At 45.2% G+C, this 22735-nt stretch overlaps 1 protein-coding gene across 1 annotated transcript; it reads right to left on the reverse strand.

The window, feature by feature from the left end:
- Nucleotides 1-1064: 1064 nt before the first annotated feature.
- On the reverse strand, nucleotides 1065-20843 carry slc4a8 (solute carrier family 4 member 8). The gene is made up of 27 exons (XM_068742169.1): nucleotides 20805-20843; nucleotides 16116-16197; nucleotides 15165-15317; nucleotides 14472-14607; nucleotides 13911-14071; nucleotides 13517-13693; nucleotides 13269-13357; nucleotides 12835-12992; nucleotides 12669-12756; nucleotides 12437-12583; nucleotides 12258-12358; nucleotides 11953-12127; nucleotides 11695-11828; nucleotides 11364-11609; nucleotides 11010-11115; nucleotides 10579-10740; nucleotides 10388-10501; nucleotides 10115-10276; nucleotides 9787-10038; nucleotides 9635-9703; nucleotides 9125-9298; nucleotides 8912-9043; nucleotides 8717-8814; nucleotides 8426-8531; nucleotides 2880-3040; nucleotides 2697-2780; nucleotides 1065-2055 (listed from the first exon to the last, which is right to left on the reverse strand). The coding sequence occupies exons 1-27, from the start codon at nucleotides 20841-20843 to the stop codon at nucleotides 1065-1067; spliced, it is 4497 nt and encodes a 1498-aa protein (XP_068598270.1).
- Between the last annotated feature and the right edge of the window lie 1892 nt (nucleotides 20844-22735).

The raw sequence follows: 22735 nt of genomic DNA on the forward strand, positions 1-22735 counted from the left end.
ATACGGGCTATACAGCAGGAAATTGATATGATAAATAGTATCAATCATCGGCGGTGCGGGTTTAGACCATTTTTGACTGAGAGTGTTTTTTGGGGGGACTGAAGCAGGGATGGATTAAAAATATGGATTACCCATGTTGAATGTGTTTTAAAAAACGAAATTAAAAAAATGCTTTATTTCTAGGAAAATGGACCCCCGCTGGTTTATGTAAAGTGTATGTGTCCTGCTCGGTTAAAAACTCTTCTACATCCGCTTTCTTGACACGTTGACTCGCCTCATCTCGCACACCGCGGAGCAATCTCTTCACCCCGCCAAAACTCCCGGGATGAGATGGGGAATAGTATATATTTTTCAGGAGCCGTTTCTCCATCGAAGGTAATTTTTATTAATCCACACCCCACGTCTTTACACCAGTCTCCTCCGGGTCGAATGATATAAAACGATCCTCATTTTTTATTTACTCTGAGTAGCAAGAAGAAAACAACCATACACATGAGTAAGATATCATGTTTTATTAAAAAAAACATCACACAAGAAAAGAACTATACGTTGATTACAATGACTCTAAATGCTGAGTATAGAACATTAGGGTGTTTAATAAAAAAGCCATCATGCATATATATATCTTATAAGAAAAAACAAGAAAGATCTAGAACTACACGTTGATTACATTTCATTTACAATGACTCTAAATGTTGAATATAGAACATTTGGGTCAACGTTTTCGTACAGAGCATAATGCAGTCTCTCCACTTCTTGTAAAATATCCATCGCCATTTTTTGAATTTTTACACGATGAACGATGACATTGACAAACATAGCATAAACCGTGAGCACGTGAGCCGGTGTGATTTCAGCGTCACCCCATTTCTGTATAACTTCTCGAAAGATATCAGACACTCGATGCTCGTTTAATCCCAGCAATTGCTCTTGCATCTCTTTCCAGGAAGGCTTCGTCTCCACAGAGTAGACGATTTGATCCAAAAGTTCTATCAGGCGATTCATGACAAAGACGTTATGGATAAATCCTGTCAGACGTGTCACACAGTTCCCCATGATGATGATCAGATGTTTTTCCAAAATGTAGAAACTTTCTGAAGATGGGCAGTCTTCACCTTGTTATAGGAAGTCTCGTAAATAGAGTCGATGCGTTCCGAGAGGTTGTCGGCTTCAGATATTTTGACCAGTAGAATCTTTGCCACGGTTTCTACGCATTTGTCGTCTATCTTTATTCCACACAGACGGAGGAGCAGTTGGATGGCTTGAAGAGAACGGCGTGAGTAAACGGTCTTGAGCACGGTCAGCGACTTGGCTTGGATGTAATCTCCCGGTGGATCAAGACAAGGATGATGGTTCTGGCTCGGATGGTTGATTTTGCACCCGTTGCAGCTCTCTTCTTGATAACCCTCGATAATTAGATTCAACACGTGAAGGATACCAGTTTTTATAGTGTCGAACACAACGGGGGTCAGCCATACGTCGACTTGCTCCATCTTCATCGCATACGTCTGGTAGATGGCCTTGCGTCTTCCTCTGCCCGTAAGCGGCAATTCTGCCACCACATACGGACGGTCTTCTTCAGATACAAGATCCTCCAACGCCGGTGTTCCTGTCCCGCTGAAATAGATTGGAGTGTCTTCGTAAACCAGACCGTCTGGACCATCGGTAAATAACTCGTCCGAAGGCTTATGGATATATCCCACAATCCTGGCACGCTTAGTCGTTGGTGCCGCCGGGTCAGAGTTCTTCTCAGCCTGCATGATGAAATATATATTCCGAGTGTGTTTGGGCAGATGCTCTCTTGCGTCTTCCGATAGCCGTGTGTGGAAGGCGGGTTGAATCAGAAAAATATAGAAAGTCAGAAGGTGGGCGGGGAGAAGGGGGATGTACTCGCAGAGCTGGTAGGCGTGGTTTAGAAAGTCAGAAGGGGGATGTACTCGCAGAGCTGGTAGGCGTGGTTTAGAAAGTAAGGCTCTGTTTAACTTCCAAAGTTTCTTTCCATTCACGACAACGTAGAAAGAGGTTGGAGATTTCTTGGCTTTTTTCCCTCGTTGCCTGCAACCACGAAGACAGGGGTATGGATAGCAGCTTCAGGAAGACCCCGCAATCCGAGAAGAAGGATTCGAGCGTGAAGGTCTCTCGATCTTCTTTTTTCTGAAAACTGACATGTGTAGGGTTTTACCAAACCCTCTTCCGGTTCTTGTTCTCCGTAGTGGGTGCGTATTCAATGAGGAGAATGTGGGTTAAGATTAAGACATTTATATAATTAACAGATCAGTACAAGTTAGTTCAGATATCAGCGCTGAGATTCCAACACAGCTCTCGTGCACGCGCTTCATTGGAATGAAGATGCTTCCTTCTTCGTCCTCACGTCATTCTGTCCCCTGAAGGCGGGACTTTGCCCCAGCCAATCTAAGCCCATGTTCATCTGTGTTGTGTGATGTCACTGTTGTGATGCGTTCAATTGAAATCAGTCATTACAATAACGAACTAAACGTGGTGCGTCCCTGTTGTTCTGTCGGCATGTAAACACGTTGTGGAATCCCATCTAATATGGAAATTCCCTACACACGCATGAACCATTGACCGCTAGCCGTGTGCTTAGATATCCAAATAGCATTGTACAGGGTAGCTACTGTGTTGGAGGACAGCTTTGCACGCTTGGAGCTGGAAGCCATACGCGATGATCCACCTACGTCGACTCCTTCTCCGTCTTCTTCCCCTTCTCCTTCTCTTTCTCCTTCTCTTTCTCCTTCTTCACCCGCTCGCCGATCCAGATACTCTTGGGTCAAAACCAAGTCAGCGAGCTCAAACCGCTGAGACCGATGTTATCCGTTGAATCATCCGTCTGGTAGAGCATCAGTTCTCCGGTCTCGTACCGAAAGATGTACCCCCATCCTCCAGTGACGCCGTGAGGGCCCAGAGACCATTCTCCTTTTAAATCATGAGGCGGCTCTCTCTGGGTTCGACGCAGAAATCTCGTGGTCTTCCGCGGGGCTTCCAACGCGTTGCTCGGCTGCTGACATACGGTCACTGGGGTCTCGCGAATAGGCACAACCGGAAACGACATCCTCAAAATCTTGTTGCCTTCTGAGTCAGGATCCGCTCGGCTTTATACTTTTTTAGCCACGCTTACTCCTCCCCTTAAAATTGCTTACTCCTCCCATCCATTAAAAAAATAAAAAATAAAATAATTAGAGTACTATTATTTTATACGATGTTAATTAATTATTTATTAATTAATTAATAATTAATTAAAATTTTATACGAGGCCAAAGGTCATTATTGATTTATTAATTTTTTATTGTTTTTTTTATTAATTATTAATTTTCATATAATTAATTTGTTATTAATTATTAATTTTCATATTGGGTCAAAGGTCAAATATTAGGTTAAAGGTCAAAGTCGTAAATCTTTTTTGACTAAAGGATGTACTCATCTTCTCTCTCATGTTCACACGCACAGAGAATATGACGAGGGGTGAAACAAAACAGGAACAGGAAATGTGTGTGTTGTCTTCCAGCGGCCAGGCGGCGTCAGTACCGGTACTAGATGTGTATTTATCGGACTGTGGTGAAGTTCTCATCGTCGAACCGATGCTTAATATTTTGTGTGCATCCAGAGCATGAGCAGACGACACCCACCAACCCGCTGAGAACCATCAGCAGCCATGTGGGTCATCAGGTGCTACTAAAGAGAACGGTTCTGCGTGACGGCTTGAACTGAGGATTACAGATGCAGACTCTGTTTTTAGATGAACGGAAGGACGGACAAACAAGAATGACACTTGAACGTATTTCCGGTTGGCACTTTTTCACTAGCACTAGTCTTCACTAGAGAACATAGGATTTCTTTGTCTCATATTGGAGACATTAGGGCCCTTGTAAAGCCACTGATTGGTTCTATGGTGGGAATGATGACTCAGTAATGCAGTAATACACAAATAGACAGGCTGAAAGTACCTTGAGAATAAATATAACCAGCTGGTTACAGCCCTGATTCACTCAATTCCATTCCATTTTCTAACCGCTTATTCCGTTATCGGGTCGCGGGCCAAGCTGGAGCCAATCCTCAGCAGTCAATGGGCGAGAGGCAGGGGACACCCTGGACAAGCCGCCAGTTCATCGCAGGGCAACACAGAGACAGACAATCAGCCACACACACACTCACACCTACGGGCAATTTAGCGTCACCAATCGGCCTAGGCTGCATGTCTTTGGAGGCGGGAGGAAGCCGGAGAACCCGGAGAGAACCCACGCAGACACGGGGAGAACATGCAAACTCCTCACAGGATGGCCACAAGCCGGAGACGAACCCACGACCATCTCGCTGTGAGGCAACAGTGCTTACCACTGCGCCACCGAGCCGCCCTGATTCACTCAATGAGGTAAAAACAGCCCAAAAATGTTTTGTCTACTTTCCTTTCTCTACCTGATGTCCCAGCCAAAGGTTCATCCTATTGGCTGAGGCCAGAGCCCGCCAGCTGTTTCTGGTTAGGGACCGTTCGGGAGTCGGGATCACATAACAGCCTGAAGGCACACATAGATATACACATCCAGAATGCAGTGCATCGCTCATAGGCCTTCCCAGCAGCTTCTCCTCTGCAGCCGGATCACATCCAGATGTGACCACTGTGTTCTCACCTCAACAACGGGGGGCGTGGCATAAGGAGGTTGGGAGGACATTTAGACACCTCATGTGGGAATGGTGTTTATCTTTCTCCCAGTGATGTAACATCCTGAAATTTGAATATTTTGGGGACCACGTCCTCGTATGGCGTTATGTATTCCAAGTAAACTGTGACTATGCTGCCCCCTGGTGGTTGACGGCACTAAGTCTATTAAATCACACTAAAGTCAAACCAACGCGCAGTCAAATCAAAACGACACTATAATGCAATAACAAAACAAAAATTTTTTTTTTTCAAATGTAGGTTTTTATTTTAAAGTTTACATAGTCAAAAATTAAAATACAGCTACATATACACTACCGTTCCAAAGTTTGGGGTCACCCAGACAACGGAAGTTCAGTTTCTAAACACCGATGTAGATGTTGCACCAACGACCAGACATCTGCAGCTAGAACAGTCATTTCCTACATTAGCAATGAATAGAGGGTATTTCTGATTAGTTTAAAGGAATCATTGGAAAAAAACTCTGTTTTAATTTCAAAAATAAGGACATTTCTACATGACCCCAAACCTTTGAACGGTAGTGTAAATCGTACAGAATCATAAAGGAGACAAGGCGTTGTCTTTCTATGGCTCGACACTTAAGTTTACTGCAGTACTATAAGTATTCTTCCTGCTTTCTAACACAATGCTCTTCATCTTTCACCCTCTCCTCGAAGACCGACCTTTAAACAGAAACGTTTAGGCTTCTTATTTATCAGAAAGATGGAGCACAATTGCACATTTTTCACTTTTATCTGCATGCACATAAAAATAAAGCAAGGATTCAGGTGGGAGAGAAACTGAAATATGGCCTTCTTGTCTTGCTGTATTTTTATGCAACAATTAAATTATACAGTTGCATGAACTTTGCCTCATTCACGGATTTTAAAAGATATTTTTGTGTAAGTAGACTAAAGTAAAAAATGACAGTACAACAGCAAGTGGTTGTGTATTACATGACACACACACACACACACACACACACACAAAACACATATATATTCACATCCATTGAAATACAGCCATTCGTGCTCACATGTGTATGCAGTAACCTTACATTATACATTGGTATTGTTACATGTTGATGGACGCAACGGAAACAAGACCGCAAGGGCTTTTTTGAAATGCTCCTCTTAGACAGGATGTTTGATTTTATTTGTACTGTAATACATGCTACTGCTTGACTGTACTTGTACTCTAACATTCTATCTAATAAATATATTCAACATCATCATCAGAAGGCGTTTAACTGTATGTTTACCTTACATATTACATTAATGAGGTGAAAGTCTAGGGTAAGACACGTGACGCTCATCAAAATGCCTGCAGCAAATGCTAAGTTATGATTCTCTTAAATTATATTATGAAAAACTCACTTTTACCATCTTTCTACGCTACTATTTTGGTGGTTTTTGGTCACTATCAACCCAAACACAGCTGAATTTACCCGTCCAGTCAACCTGCTTAGTTTCTGTGGTTCTGTTATCAAGTATTGATTTCTGGCAGAAATCTTGTAGCTATTGACGTCACAAGTGAAACAAACACACGCGTGCGTGCGTCCCTGTGTCTGACTCAGGAGGAATACTGTATATTAAATATATTAGAATTAGGATGGCTGGTATCTCTCAATTAATAGACAAAGTACTATAAATTGATTAAATTGAAATAGAGTAAATCTGTTAAGTAACTTAAAAGTAAAGATTGATTTTCAAATAAAAAGTAAAATATATAAATAACTTCTTGAAGAACACAATACTGTCCCTCATAAAAATGTAAATAAAAATCACTTGACTTTATACGTGATCAAATCTATTCAGCCCGTTTCGGCCGGTGTGTTGCTACAGCCCACCTGGTCCGGTATCAAGAGAGTTTGGCTTTAAATCTGTTTCTCTGTGTAACTGCCTTCACTGATGAAAACTCCCAACCTGCACTAGTTACACAACATTTTAATATTCACGATCATAAGATTCAGCTGTGGCCGATGAGAAATGCTTAGTCTCAGATTAAGACTGAATATATTCATATTTCTAGTATTCACATCTGCAACATGGGTCTTTTTTATAAATCATCAAGTATGTATTGATCAGTTATTGATTCATGAACACTTAGAGGCTCTCTAATTTGTCCACCAAAAACAGATAGTCATGTCATAGCTTGCAGCTGCTTGCAAACTTTTACCGGGCCACGATAGAGAGCATCCTGTGTCTCAGTGCGACCGTGTGGTACGGCAGCTGCACGGCGCAGGACAGGAAGGACCTATCCCGGGTGGTGAGGACAGCTCAGGGGATTGTGGGTCACCGTTTGCCTGATTTGGACTCTGTTTACACCTCCAGAGTCCAGAGGAGGGCCAGACGCATCGCCACAGACCCCACCCACCCGGGCCACAGACTGTTTGTCCCACCCACAGACCCCACCCACCCGGGCCACAGACTGTTTGTCCCGCCCCCATCAGGGAGGCGGTTCAGGACAATAAGAAGCAGCACAGCGAGGCTCAGGAACAGCTTCTTCCCCCGGGCTGTGAAAGCAGTCGTTCCCTTGTAGTGATCTGGGACGCTTTATGTTGCTGCTGTTGCTATTTTGCACTACTGCCTGTGATTCTCACTCTCTCTGTGTGTATATATATTGTTTCTTAAGAGAGAGAATTTAGTTTAGTTTATGTTATGATGTGTGCCTTAAGCCGTGGGCCTTCTCACGATTTTATTATGCTCGCATAATGATAATAAAGTATCTTGAATCTTGAATCTTGAATAGTTTGACAACTTCCTTTTGTCTCCCATCAGAACTCTTTGCCCCTTGTCTGGAATGGTTATAAATATTTCACCAGTAGAACAGGACCCTGATAAATTAAGAGGTGTAATAAGTTAAATGTGTGTTGAATTATTGCTTGACAGAAAACGCCATCCACCGCCTACCTGGATTAGTCAAAGAGAATCTCCCTCCTCATCTCCCTGACAGCAGCCCCTGATCTCCTCACACAAAGTGCTGTGCAGGACTCCTCACCAGCTCATCTGAGGTAAAGGAATAAGACACTGAAACTAAACCACGGCAAAGATTCTGTAAGAAAAAGCCCCGTCCTACACAATCATTAGCGCACAAATAAACATCGATAAAGAAAAAGATCCGATGCCTCTTCAACTGTCTTCTAACATTTATAGTTTTCAGTTTCATCATCATAAAATCCCTCGCCCTAAAAAAAGACTGTTTGTGTTTCTAAACCTGCGTTGTTTAAATCTAAAATCAGATTAAGAGTTTCTGTGCTGAGGCTGAGTTTATGACTTTATGGCTAATTCTTTTAATGGCTTTCACGCAAACCTTTTGGTTTTGGAGACAGATTCGTGACACCACATCCCCGATTGAAAGACTAAATGTAATAATATATATATATATGTATACACAAACACACACATACAGTATATGTCTGTGTTTTGTGGAAGAACTAAGTGTCCGAAACTTTTAGGAATAACAGATCCTTTCTCTAAGTACTGTAGAAGATGGAGGTCCAAATAAAGTTCAGCATCCAGTGGTCCAGATGTGCGTGGATGTGGAGTTGCCGGGCGTCCTTTACTCATCTATGAAGGGAATCTCTTCAATCCTGCAGATTAAAAACACACATGCACAAAATGTCACAGAGCACAGTTTAACGGCTGTACATTTGCAGTTACACCTTGGAGCAAGGATTTTTGAGCGAGCACGGTGTGAAGCAGTAATATTCCCAGATGACACGGGTAAGGAAAAAACAGGGTGTGGCCTTGCCTTCTTAACAGCCACAGGACGAGTGTCCTTTTGATTGGAGTAGAGGGATTTCCACACAGTAGTTTTAGACATTTCATCAGATATATTGATATCTGAGGGGTCACACCTGAGGAGCACGCACAGGAAGAGGAGGATGACAGCAGGAAGCAGACAAGGGAAAAGGTGGAGGGTAATCTGTGTCACAGGGTGTCAGCGCGTCAGTCACCACATCCAAACAAACAAACAAGAAGGATGATGAAACATTTCTCTCACAATCTTGCCTTTCATCATCCGATGTACACCTGAACTCACCTGGGATCATGCGCCTTTGGAGTTTGAACATGTCTGCTGCTCTCCATGGGAGTCTCAACGGTATCTTCCCTCTTTTCACTGAGCATAATCTGTGATTCCTAAAAGGGACGCGACCCCACCCCAGATTCATTCAGTCAATACATTCTCAGGTTTATTCCTATCAATCTTTATATTTCAAGAATCCATCTGAGCTACCTCTTCTAACTTTTTGGAGGCATCATCAAGATTTTTTTTCTTCCACTCAGGTATTATGTCGTCCAGGTAATTTAGCTCACGCTTAGAGAAGCCCAGGTCCAGCAGCTTGCGGATAAAAACCAGAGCCAGAACCTGCCGGCAACAGAAAAATAAAAGTCTGTAAACAGAAGCCCAATGAGGGGGGGGGGGGGACGCCGGCTGTGGTCAACTCACCATCATGGGAAAGACGATGGCGGCGGGTGACGCCTTAATGACCCAGAGCAGCACTAGACAGGTGAGCTGTGTGACGGTGAACAGGTGCACCTTCCTCAGGGGCACGTGGCGCAAATAGATGAAATCTGGCTGGTGCTTTGCTGGCATGCCAAACAGCTTCACACGATCAAAGAACTGGGAACACGACAAAGATGAAAGCAGGTGGCGCCGAAGATAGCGGCAGATGGTAACGAGAGAGATCCACTAATGAGAGCAGAGCAGAGGATGAATGCGCCGACACAAAGGGAGCTAATGGGAAGGAGACTTTTAGTTCGATTGGTTGAACAATTAACCGTCAGGCGTCATTGATTTGCAACATAATGAATAAAATCAGGAAGCAGCCAAAAACAAAATGGCTGATTGGAATAAGTTTCATTTGGATGATTCCCAGCACAAGTAAGTAACATGAATGGAATCATATCATCTTGACAGGGGGGGGGGGTCTGTGTTATATGTCAGATTACACATTACCTGGATGCCTTTCAATGAAGAGACTCCCATATATAGGAAAACGCCATACAGCACCGGCATCGGAATGAACTGGAGAAGACAACACACACCAGCGAGCATTGGGTATGATTTCCCCAGCTGGGGGGGGGGGGGCAGCAGTTCTTCTAACTAACCTGCAGGGCTCCAGTCATGAATACAGAGCAGCCCATGAGGAGGAAGATGACCAGCCCAGTGAGCCTCTGCTCTCTGATTCCCAGGAAGCGCGGCTGCTCTCCTGGAGCCGAGCTCTCCGACTCCAGCTTCAGGCTGTTGACGTGAGAGATCGACAGGACGGTGGCCGCCACGAACCACGGCAAGCCCATGACGGAGCACACCGCCAGCATGATCCCGACCATCAGCAGGTCCAGGTGGTACCCGCAGCCCTTCTGCATAGCAGAGCCGCATCAGGAAGCAGCAGCGCAGAAACGCAGGATCGCACAGTGACCGTTTGATTTTCCTTACGAGGAGTTTATGCTCTTTGCGGTTGACGATGACAGCAGTTATCTGTTGGTCCATGAAGATAAGGATTGTGCAAAGAAGAGCAGGAATAGATGCAGCCAGGATGGTCCACCACGGGTTGCGTCCTATTGGATTGATCATCCAGCCTCGGTCGTCTCTGGTCGGCTGCAGGATCCCGTTGAAGAGGAGCGAGATCGTGATTCAACCATAACATTGTTGAATTTTTAATCATCATCCATGCTATTATTGATTATATTATTGTTATCATGTCTTTACCTTAAATTTGCTCGGAACCATCAATTTCTGGGAGGGGACACCAATGGCGTAGTCGAGCAGGACCATTACGGCGATGGTGAGGAACACCGCGAAGTCGCTGATGGTGGAGCGCACCTGGGTCACAGTCATTTTAATCAGTGGTTAATGTGGCATGCTGTACAGCTGAACGAACATTCACAGTGATCGATTACCTTGGTGGGGAAATAACGGCTCGTTTTGAACTGTTTGAGGAAGGTAGACAGAAAGAAAGTCGAAAAGAACAAGATGATGGACCAGAAGAGAACATCCGGGGTGTAGGGGCCATGGTGGCCACATGCCGGCCCAACAAAGTGGCCATGCAGACTGACACACTCCTGGAGAGATTGGCAGTGGAATCAAGAAGAAAACTTTATTGTCTTCATCATGTGGCTGAGCAAACACAGAGCGAACACACCGGATGAGACGACACAGCGATGAAAACGAATGCCCTCGTCAGTGTTTGCAAAGGTCCTTCAGAGACGTAAGGGGGTTGTTAAATATTAACAAAAGCAAACATGCTGGACGAAAATGGATCCATGATGGGGTTCTATCATGGGAAACGTTATTACAGCCACCAGAGAGTGTTTCCACGTAGTTTCATTACCTTTACAGTAAGGTTGCTCCACGGTAGAGCGGAGGACGTGATGTTTCTCTCACTCCACAGCTCCAAGGTTGTATTATTAGGCTTATCAGGCATTGCACACCGACAGCTACACACACATGCACAGCGAGAGAGAGAGCGAGAGAGAGAGAAGGATGGGATCACATTCTTTTATCAATCAAATTAGAACGGCTATAAAGGGAACTGCATGCAAAGGTGTGATCGGCCAGCTTTGAGATGAAAGCAGGACTGAGGAGGCAACAAAGAGTTAGAGATGCTGACAGAGAGAAAGAATGGCGTCTGTGTATTAATAGAAAAACCAAGCTCAGAAAACAGAAGCAAAGGTGTGCTGCTCACTACGCCAGCGTGAGTCTGTCCAGGTCGCTGTGGCCGTTGAAAGGGTAGACCTCTCCCAGGTGAACGAGCTTCTCCAGGGCTTCGTAGATGAAGATGAGGCAGATCAGGGCGGCAAAGGCCTCCTCTGTGAAACGAGTGATGTAGCACACCAGAGCGCTAGCATCTGTTGCGACCAGCAGCAAACACAGCAGGGCTGTCCACAGGCCGATGCACGCCCTCAGCGACAAATAGGACAGGTCGTAGTCCCTGTGGAGTGAGGTCGGGGGGGGGGGGGGGGTTAACAGCAGGGTGGCTCCGCTAAGAGTGCCAGAGACACTGTTCTGATACGTACTTGCAGAACTTATAGAGGATTTTCTCAAACACCAGCACGGGCCCCGTGCTGCCCAGAATGGTGAGCGGCTGGCCAGCGAACACGGAGTACACGACGCCAGTCATAGACGCACCGAGCAACGACTCGATGGCGCTCTGGAGCGCAGGGCGGAGGGAAACACAGGCAGGCGTGTCACGTGATCAGTGTCTCAGCTGCAGCCAGAATGTTCTCATCACACAGCGGCGTGCGCAGAGTGTGTGAGTGTGGTTATGCTCTTACGATGCGTCCCTCTGTTGCCTCCCCTAGCAACCCCCCAAAGGTGATGACAGGAGACATGCAGGCGCAATAGAGGAACAGGAAGGAGGCCACGCACTGGAGGTTGATGCCGTCCTTATAGTCACTCAGATAGAACGGAGCTTTCCTCTTGATGTCAAGGATCAGACCACCAAACAGCCTGAACGCAGCGACAACGAATGAACCGTTAAAGGATCATTGGAGCTGGGGGGGGGGGGGGGGTGGAACAGCTTGCTTGTTCCCATATCCATTGTGGATATTTCTGTCGCTCTGGCCATAAGTCAGCTTACCTTCCAGTTCTCTGCAGCTCTGGCCCGTGGCGCTCGGCATGTAGCTCCTCCTCCACCTGGCAGGCTGTGCCATTAGGGACTCCAGGCATTTTCCTCTTCTCCTGCAGGCACCCAGGAACAGTCCAGGATCAGTGGCAAATGAAAGGAAGTGAAACCTCTACGTCACTGTGGCTCTGTACCTGAGAGGGGACACTTTTGGGGGGCTCAATGCGGATGGATGGGTCCCACTCCCCGGGTGGCAGGACTGTCACCTGGTCCAGGAACTCGTCAATCCCAGCCAGCAGGTCACTTCTGTCCTTTGCTTTGTAGGCTACACCATGGAAGATCTGTTGAAGGGAGAGAACAGAGAGAGGAAGCTCAACAGCCGACCGTTTCAGATGTATTCAGCGACAGTGAACCTTTAGTTCTTACTTCATCCGTCATGATTGTTGCCATCGAGCGTCCGATCTCGTGGTATTGCTGAGCCTTTCCGCCAGGACCCAGGAGAATGAAGAGGAACCTGATATTTGTCAGGAGAATGGAACAATTTGATTTCACAGCCACGGTGGAGGTATTTTCCGAGAGCGGCGCCGTCTACCTGGTGGGTATGGGGACCTCGGTGAGTCCGCTGAGGAGCACAGCAGGGGAGAGGCGCACGAAAGCCACGATGGGCCGCTCCACGAAGTCGAGCTCCCCGACCAACACGTTGGAGGCCTCGGCACCCTCCGGGATCTTCTTCATGAAGTGCATGTCCACCTGGAGAGAAAACATAATGTCTGAATATGAAATGCTGCACAGCGAGAGGGATTGTTCTCATTCGGAATGTTGTCCTCACAGAATCCCCTCAACCCAAAAAACCCAAATGTACTGAGAAATTGCTCACAGTTACTCTGCAGCAAATCCACCTTCTCCACTTCGCCCTGCCCTTTGCATCGCCCTCCCCAACACCAGCCACTCTAATCCTCTACATCAATTCCTTGTAACTGTAAATTGCTCACAGTTATGAGGGGGAAAGAACTTCTTCTCATTTACCTTGCTGAGGTCCACCTGAGAGCTATTCTGACCGCCGCCATTTCTCGGTGGTTCTGCAGCTGGAGGAGGCTGAGGAGAAATGGCTGACCCTGCCAGACAGTAAGGGCGTGGGGGTGTGAGTGCATGAGAGACGGCACTGGAGTCAGCGCACGTACTTATCGGCCGTGTTTCTTCTGTGACGGCTTCATTCACGGTGCGTTCTTATATTCTACTGCACATTTCTAAATGTGTGCAGAATGCGTGCCCACCTGCCAGATGAGGCTCGGACTGTTTGCGTGTTCCCTCGGCGATGGAGCGCACGATGGGGATCAGGTTCTTCTTCTTCTCGTTCTGGTGGTGGTGTCTCTTCAGCAGAGCCTCGCGCACCTTCACCCTCACGCTGTCGTCCAGCTCGTGGGAAGCCTCCTGGTGGTCCAGCACCATGTCTGAAGCACATTCACGCAGTTTCATTAAACTATAGAGCATTCCTTTAAATATAAATGACTTCATTTTTCCTTTATTTGCAGTTGCTAAAATGTAAAGTCTCCTCAAATACCTGTTTATATGCAGGATAAAGACACTGCAGCCCCTTCATGCCTTGTTTTTCTCAGGATGATGCTTTAACCGCCGAGATTATTTAGATACGTTGTGGAAAATTCTCACCTGCTATCTCTTCAATGCTGTCAGCGCGCATGTCAAGCAACACGCTTCCATTGATGATGCAACTCCGGAGCTCAAACAGGCTGTGGAGGGAAAGAGTAGCAACGTAGGGTTTGCTCCACCTCTCCCCTCCATCCTCGACATCCTCTTCAAACTTCAGCCATCTGTGAGACGAAGGCAGGAAACAGATCAAACATTTCAAGAGGACTTTTGTGCTTGAAACGGAAACAGACGACTCCCCTCCCTTCCCTCGCCATCTCCGAATGCTGCTGCTAAAAATACAAATGGATCACTTTCTGTTTCCATCAGCCACAACTACTGAGCAGCCCGGGCAGGGCTGGACATTTAGTCATTCACCTGTGTCATAGAATTGTCAGGCTGCCTTTTTTCTTTTACATCCAGTTTCGTGCTATCAGGAGTGAGATATTTTCTTGATCACTCCTCCCATTGTAGCGAAGAACGAATAAACCGAAACCTGTCCGCCGGGTTTCCGGTTCATCCCTCCTGGTAGCAGTGGATCAGTTAAACCTAGCCTAGCCTTGCTGCCAAAGAGAAGATCCTGACCTGGCTGTTTCCTTCCACTCAGCATCTTTGCCCTCCTTCACACAGATCTCATCAAGCTCAGTGAACAGCTCATGGGCCACGTGCTCAGCATCCTCCTCTGTGCCCAGAATGAACTGGACCCGCTGGGAGGGTGTGTCTGGTGAAGTGAAAGGAGAGGTTAAACATAGTTTACGACAAACTTAGACACGTAATTTGTAGAAACAGACAATCATTCACACACACTCAGACTTATGGGCAATTTAGTGTAACCAATTCACCCAATTTGCATGTTTTTGGTGGTGGGAGGAAGCCGGAGAACCCGGAGAGAACCCACGCAGAACACACGGGGAGAACGTGCAAACTCCTCACAGGAAGTTGGATTTGAACCTGCGACCTTCCTGCTGTGAGGTAATAGCGCTACCCACTGTGCCACCTTGCCGCTCACACACAAATCTAGTTCTGCACATGCACAAACACATGCAGGATGCTGCCTCGTTCCTGTTCTTTGCTAGCTAATTAGCGGGCTGGTCAATATAAGCCTGGAGTGATGTCTCTGTTTGAAAGCATTGATCTCTTCCGCTGTGTAAGTATGCAAACACGTTCTGCGCTGACCGATGACCCACGTCTATCATTTACTCTCCAACAGATCAATGACTTGATGAGCTGGAAAATATTCCATCTTTAGCACACATACTTGTAATCTGTGAGTCTTACCGTGGCTGGAAGCCGCCGTTTCGCTTTCCTCGCTTTGTTGTGTTGCAAGACTTCCTGCCCTTTTGTCTCTCTTGCGATGCCGGGAGCCGTGAGGCTTGTGGTGACGGTGGCTTTGCCTCGGCATCCGAACCCCGACAAACAGAGTTCTATGGCCTGAAAGGGAGGCCAGAGAATGTATGGAAAATTCTAGAGAGTAACTGCAGCGCATAGGTACCACATCATTGGAATGTAATCCTATATTCATTTATTTAATTAGGTTGAGTGTTCTTCAGATTATCTCCGGACCTTTGTGAATGATGGAATTTTAATCATTCATGCAACTTAATCAGTTCTTCAGTTCTGGGCTGTACTTTTGCCTGCACACAGAGTTGTAGTTGAAAGATGCAGCACAACAGCCCCAGTATTTTTGAAATGTAGTCAACATTTTTAAAGGAAATTTTCAAATTTCAACATTTTGCATTTGTGTAATTTTCAATCCCATGTGGATTATCAATAATTTATAAATCATTGCAGACAGTTTTCATTTATAGTTGCCAGCGTGCCCCAGATGTTTTGGAAATGAGTTTATAAGATTTTGATGTGCGCTTCTATTTTGGTAAAATGAAAGTAAATAAATTCAAGCGTGTAACAATGTTAAATGTTTGAAGAAAACAATTCCAGTAAAAACTGTCTGGGTAATTTCTGCGTAAAGTCAAAAGAAGATATCGTATTGGAGGGAAAAGAAAGTTCCCTTGAATAACTGTCAGCCTTTAATTCTTGGAATAACACATTATTTGAATAAATAATAAGAAAAAAAATTCATTTGTCTCTCCAGTGTCTTACAATATTCTTAAGTCAATTAAATGCTGTTTAATTATCACAGCAAAGGACAAATGTGTGTAACAGGATTTTATTCCATAACGATACAGCACTAATATGAAAGGAGAATGTGGACTTTGGTGCGTCACTCACCTTCTAGCTCCTCCTTCTCATAATGAATGTTAAGCACCGAGCTGGTCCCTCCCTGGTCTACGACCACCTCCTCCTCTGGCCTCTGCCGGTCACACAGGACAACAAACACACAATGGGGATGTCACCATAGTTTGTGGCATTAAATGCAGGTTATACATTTCATTACAATGCCCTCTGTCTCCAGCAGCCATATTCATCTTTGCAGAACACCTTTCAGCCTTTCAAGATCAGTGTGTGAAAGGAAGTCCGAAATGTCAGCATGCTCAGAATCATCCCGCTAAACACAATCCACTGACAGCATAACAACCAGCATAACAACCAGCATCACATTTCAGACGGTCTATTCTCAGACCGTCTGAGCACGGACGAACGGAGGGAGAGGCAGGCACTCGCACACTTCCTCTTGAACACACACGTACACACAAACACACACATATGCCAGAGGTGAATGGAATATAAATCAGATGGAGAATGTGCTAAATTCTGTTTAATCCGGCACTCTGAATTTGTCCAAATTCTATGATTAAACTACATTGTATTATAATTAAACCTCATTCATTTGACCTTTTCCCTGTAATGCTTCCTGTAAAAGGTTTCTACATGTCGTTGACGTTAGTTCACACAAACACTCCATCCATCTGTTCCTGGCCCGGCTCCTCTGTCAAAGTTCAGAACCCATTGTGGCCCGCGGTGAAAAGGTTTCCCCCCCCCAACGAAAGATGACACTTTACCGATGAATTGTCAGGTTTAATGTCAGTAAACCATCGATTACACCGTAAAAGCTGGGGACATACACAAAGGCAACGTGTAAGCAACATTCCAACAAAAATTAACCTTCAGCTTGGTGACAACTTTTAAATAAATGTACATCAAAGTAACACAAACACCATCAAATGTGCTTTCCTTACACAACAAACACACCCTGTGCCTTTATCAAGGTGGCAGCTAAACACAAATGCATCTTAGCTCCGTGAACCGTGCCAACATTTTCTTTACCGTCTTTTTTCGATTTTCCGTCAAGCTAGTTGCTCGCGCGCACAAAATGTAACAGGAAGTAGTTGTTTTCGAAATAAAAGCATCAATATATGCAACCGGAAGTAGTTCTTTTTCTAAATAAAAGCATCAATATATGCAACAGGAAGTCACTCATCTGCGTAGGACTAAAGGCAATAACAGCCGAATAAGCTTCTCTTTCTTTGTGTCCAGCACTGCTATAAATACTCAGAGGATGACAAATCTGGAAATCGATTCTAAAACATGCAGTAACCCTATCATCTTTTTAGGAAATTATTCAGCGCTGACTGACTGATTTTGGGTATTTGTAACCTTTACTGCAGCATTTATAATTATGAGTACACGTGTGTCATTAAAATTGTGGTTGCATTCAGTAGGAAACACACAAGCTTAGAAAGTGTCTGAGGAAATTTCTCTGGAGTCATTCAGCCTCAAATAAAAGATCTATGTACTAGTATAAAACACTATCCTGTGCACGCACGCACATACACACTGACACGCACAGAGTTACCAGTGGTGCAGCTGTAGCTGATGAATCAGCTCCTTTATGCATGTGGAGGCCAGAGGCAGTCAGCTCCATTAGATATGGAGCTTTACCAAACAGTCAAACATAAAACATGAGAAAATGGACGAGAGGGAGGGAGACCAGTCTAAACGCTCTCTGTCCCAGAGAGGACACCAGTCCATCAAATCATCAATTAGTTTGAATCCATTCAGTGTGTACAAACAGGAATCATTCCCTGGCCCATTCAATAACTGACTACAGAATGGGGGACTTAGTGCTTCAGAGAATGCCACAAAAGACAGAAAATCTGGGTGAGACGACATTACGCGATTGTAGGACAAATCCAACGTGGTGATTTTCCTTCTCCTGAGTCCACGCTGCCCACAGCCGGTAGTCCTCCTGCATGCATGGTCACAGTTCACTAAGAGCAGCTTCTTAATGGCGAAGTCATGCTGGTATGTATTTTCTCAACAGGTTAATGGTTCCCTGTCATTCACAACTCACCTCCCTTGTGCCACATTCAATGATTTCACTAATTAAAAGCTCACACAGCCTCTAAAGTTTTGTTTGCTCTGTCGGTGAGCACCCTCCATGCACAAAGCATGATTTACCACCAAAGAAGAAGAAGAAGAGGAACCCTCAACTCTGACAATGGCCCTTGATTAACCTTCACTTCTCCAGCCTGCCAGATGCAGTTTATTAAAAAATAAGATGATTCAGATCAACTGGGCATCTTCCAGATTTAGTCCTAAAGCTCGGCATCTGAAATCAAAGAAGAAATATTGTGTGACTTCACTGGAAGATTCATATTAATGCTTCTCTTCAGCACATTTATGTATTTGTTGACCTACTTTCTATTTTGGCATGCCAGCATGCAAAAAACAAAAATAGAGGGACGCTATCACTCGTCTATGTCTGAGAACGGGACAAAGTGAAGACGGATTGTTGGACTGAGCAGAACAGAGCAGAACAGAGCAGAGCACTCTCTCCGTGTCCTACTTTTGATGCTGATAAACCTCTCATTGATGCCGACGATGACTGAAGGCAGATACAAAGGTTCTCAGAATCCTTTTTATTTGGGAGTCATAGGTTGTTGTTTTTTTTTTGCCCGAGTACGCATAATAAGAAGAGAATTAATCCTGCATTCTTAGAACCCAGACAGCGTTATCAGTCATGCTGAAAGCCGAACATCTTATGTAACAACAACCTTTGTGATAATCAGAAGGTGTTGTCAAAGTTCATTATAGTGAAAAACAATGAACTTGTTGTAACCCTGAACAAATAGAGCAGCAATGATTCACATCCCAGCCTCCTGAGTTAGAGCGGCGATCAATGTGCTGCACCAAAATGCCTTTTCACTCCATCAGGACAGAGAGCTGAGCCGACTGGAATGGCGTCTGCTGGTTGTCATGGGGAGGCTTGAAATCCAGTGGGATAACTGGATTAAGAAATCGTGTAGACTTCTTAAAAGACAGCAGATGAAATGATATTCGTGTGATCATATTAGAGCAAAGTGGATCCATCATTCATCAGCACACTGTGGGCTTTAAATATTTGAAGATGTCTGTCGCTCCGGAACCAAAATGACCTTTCTCTCTTATTGAACATTTCCCTTAAATCATTTTTCCATTAATCCTCCAGCATCTACTTTTGTCTGTCCACACAAACAACACCTCCGCTCCTCTGTCTAAGTGGACGCCCCCCCCCTCCTCGGGGCACCTTGAACTGACAGCAGGGACACAGATCATGACTCAGACAACTCGCCTGTCACTTTCAGATTGGGCTCCATCTCGCAGAGCTGGGATGCAACAGCTGCTGGCTACAGCAAAAGCTAACGAATGAAGTAACAATAACAATCAATAATATTGGGGTTTCCAACATTAAAATGTTTGTATTTTTTCCTGACCTCATTCTGGATCAGCCAGATGAAATTCGGTGTTAAGATAGAGGTCCACACCGTACATGACTGTGTCAAATTCCATAAACATCGGTCAATAATCAACCGAGATATTGAGGAACAAATTTGGAAGCTCTATTAACAACGATGTTGCCGAAAATGTCAAACTGATCCATAATGCAGGATCTCGTATGGATCGTCACCAAAATGGAATAATCTGTTCCAACATTCCCGACACAATGAGGATCTAGATTTGGAGTGGAACGAAGTTCTTGCTATTTTAATTACTGCACTTATTGCAGGTTATTTTCCTGAGATGTTTTCCAGCTTGATTCTTCTGCTGTAAACCTTTACATTAAATAAGACAGGAATTTAATTGTTATAGTTTTTATTCAATGTTCAAATAAAAGTTAGCAAAGACGGGGCTTTTCCAGCAATTTTATATTTTATTACTTGACGGATTTTCATGAATTAATATTAATATTAATCGGAATTGATGAACGTGTAATTTAACTCATTATTGTTGTGTATGTATAGCTAATACTAAAACATGAGCTATTTCTAGTGCTGTTTACAAATCAGCTCATAAATGAATTAGGCATGCGTATTGTGTTTCTGCAATGCAGAGACAAATATAATTCTCAGATAACTGTCTAAACATCAGAGACGTCTCAGCTCTCCTCTGGTCCTCCTCCAGCCCTCTCCTCTGCCCTCAGACCGGATATCATGATAAACCGCATGAGTCCATGACCTGTATGGAGGACCTGACCCTGGAACTGAAATCAAACTAAATCCAAACAGCATCGCAACAACAGCTTTATGTTGTTCAATGGTCCACTCTGTCCCAAATGTCCCCTCCTTCAGCTCTGTCTCATCAGCTGGCCATCACCCTGGTGATGGACACATCAGCGGGACAACAAGCATCAGCGCCGTGCGTAAGGATGGCGTCAAGGTCATTTCAGACTGGAAATGAGACGACGCCAACGCGAGGGCTGCCTGAGAGCCGTCCCGTCGCTGCGGGTTCAGAACAAGCATTTCACGGTTTAATTACGTTTACCATAATAATCTGCTGCAGCTACGTGTTGTGGCCGCGCTCGCGCGCGCGCGTGGGTGTTCGGGGATCAAACATAATACTTCTTCGGTGTATTATAACACATCATTGTGTAGAGAAACGGACCGAACAGAACTTCTTGAGGGTTTAAACGGTGTAAAAGCCGCAGCGCGCACGGATCAAAGTGCGCGCCGTGCAGAACACATCCAACGCGCACTCTACCTGGTAGCTCAGCATGCTCTCCGGGTCGGTGACGGGCATCCTGCGCGCCTTTTGACGGGGTGTGAAGGTGACGCGCCTCCCGGCGGTCTCCCGGCGGTGCGTCAGGTCGTTCGGGTGAAGCAGTCACGGCAGGACGGCAGCAGCCGCCTCGGTCTCTGCAGACATGCTGAGTTTGAACCGAACATCGTCCCCGAGGTAATAAGAATACATTTGACCCCCCCTCCCGCCCCGTGTTGTGATGATTCCCCGGCTTGGCTTCTAACTCCCCCCACCCTCCCTCCTACCCTCCTGCCCCCCTCCCTGGCTGTGGGAGCAGGATGCAGCGCGCATCGCTGCAGCCTCAGCCAATCAGGGCGAAGAGGATGGCGACGGCGCTGAGACGCAGTGCTGCTGCCAGAGACGGCTTCACGCAACACACGCAAGGGTTTCAGGGGCACCCGAGCGACGTCCCGACGTCACACACTGCGACCCGCAAGTTGTTCGCTCCTGGCTTTCTGTTAGTGTATTTATTTTAATGAGATCGAAAATTGATGACATGGAGACGCAGACTTGAGCCGCGTCACATGGAGCAGTGAGCAGAGGATGGAGAGAACAAGGATGGAGAGAACAAGGATGGAGAGAGCAAGGATGGAGAGAGCAAGGATGGAGAGAGCAAGGATGGAGAGAACAAGGATGGAGAGAACAAGGATGGAGAGAACAAGGATGGAGAGAGCAAGGATGGAGAGAGCAAGGATGGAGAGAACAAGGATGGAGAGAACAAGGATGGAGAGAGCAAGGATGGAGAGAGCAAGGATGGAGAGAGCAAGGGTGGAGAGAACAAGGATGGAGAGAGCAAGGATGGAGAGAGCAAGGATGGAGAGAACAAGGATGGAGAGAACAAGAATGGAGAGAACAAGGATGGAGAGAGCAAGGATGGAGAGAGCAAGGATGGAGATTGGAGACTGATCCCGTAACGTGCGGTTAGAACATCTCCAAGACTTGGGTGTCTCCGCGTGGGCAGTCAGTGCACTACACGTGCGTGCGTCATAATGCATGCATGCGGTATAAATAACCCACACACACACACACACACGCACACACACACACGCACACACACACACACTGATGGACATTGTCTGGATTTAGATCGGTAAGTAAATCCATTAACTCAGGGTTCATCCTGTAATGAGATACAGTACGCCCAAACGCGTAACACTTCTCGTGCATGTGCCACACACACACACACACACACACACACACACACACACACGTGTCAGATTACTGAGCCACTTTCTTGTGCGCGTGACTAAAGGTGCAAACAGTAGATTTGTTTTCCACGGCGTCCTGTTTCTCCAAGGTGAGGCTGTCATGGCAACTATAAACAGCCAAAGGGAGGGGAGGTGAGTGCTGCAGGTTTGTGTATAAAATCCACAAGTTTCTGTCTGAGATCTATTTTAGGAACCGTTTATGTAACAGTGTAACCGCTTTCTATAGAAATAGATCCACGCTCGTTTCTTGTGGGTACAGCCTGTACTGGACATCTATCTATCTATCTATCTATCTATCTATCTATCTATCTATCTATCTATCTATCTAGCTAGCTATCTATCTATCTATTGTCTATCTATCTATCTATTTATCTATCTATCTATCTATCTATCTATCTATCTATCTATCTGTACTATCTATCTATCTATCTATCTATCTATCTATCTATCTATCTATCTATTGTCTATCTATCTATCTATCTAGCTAGCTATCTATCTATCTATTGTCTATCTATCTATCTATCTAGCTATCTATCTATCTATCTATTGTCTATCTATCTATCTATTTATCTATCTATTGTCTATCTATCTATCTATTTATCTATCTATTGTCTATCTATCTATCTATCTATCTATCTATCTATCTATCTATCTATCTATCTATTGTCTATCTATCTATCTATC

This window comes from Brachionichthys hirsutus, chromosome 8 (assembly GCF_040956055.1).
Source record: "Brachionichthys hirsutus isolate HB-005 chromosome 8, CSIRO-AGI_Bhir_v1, whole genome shotgun sequence".
In the NCBI taxonomy this organism is placed as follows: Eukaryota; Metazoa; Chordata; class Actinopteri; order Lophiiformes; family Brachionichthyidae; genus Brachionichthys; species Brachionichthys hirsutus.

Bases quoted from the DNA above. Each gene is read 5' to 3' on its own strand.
- slc4a8 (XM_068742169.1), bottom strand. From the start codon at position 20,843: ATGCCCGTCACCGACCCGGAGAGCATGCTGAGCTACCAG. The intron at 12,993-13,268 runs GTAAATGAGAAG...TTTTCTCTCCAG, and splicing joins CTCAGGTGGACCTCAGCAAG to GTGGACATGCACTTCATGAA. The intron at 11,116-11,363 runs GTGAGCAGCACA...ATGTGTGTGTAG, and splicing joins GACAGACTCACGCTGGCGTA to CTGTCGGTGTGCAATGCCTG.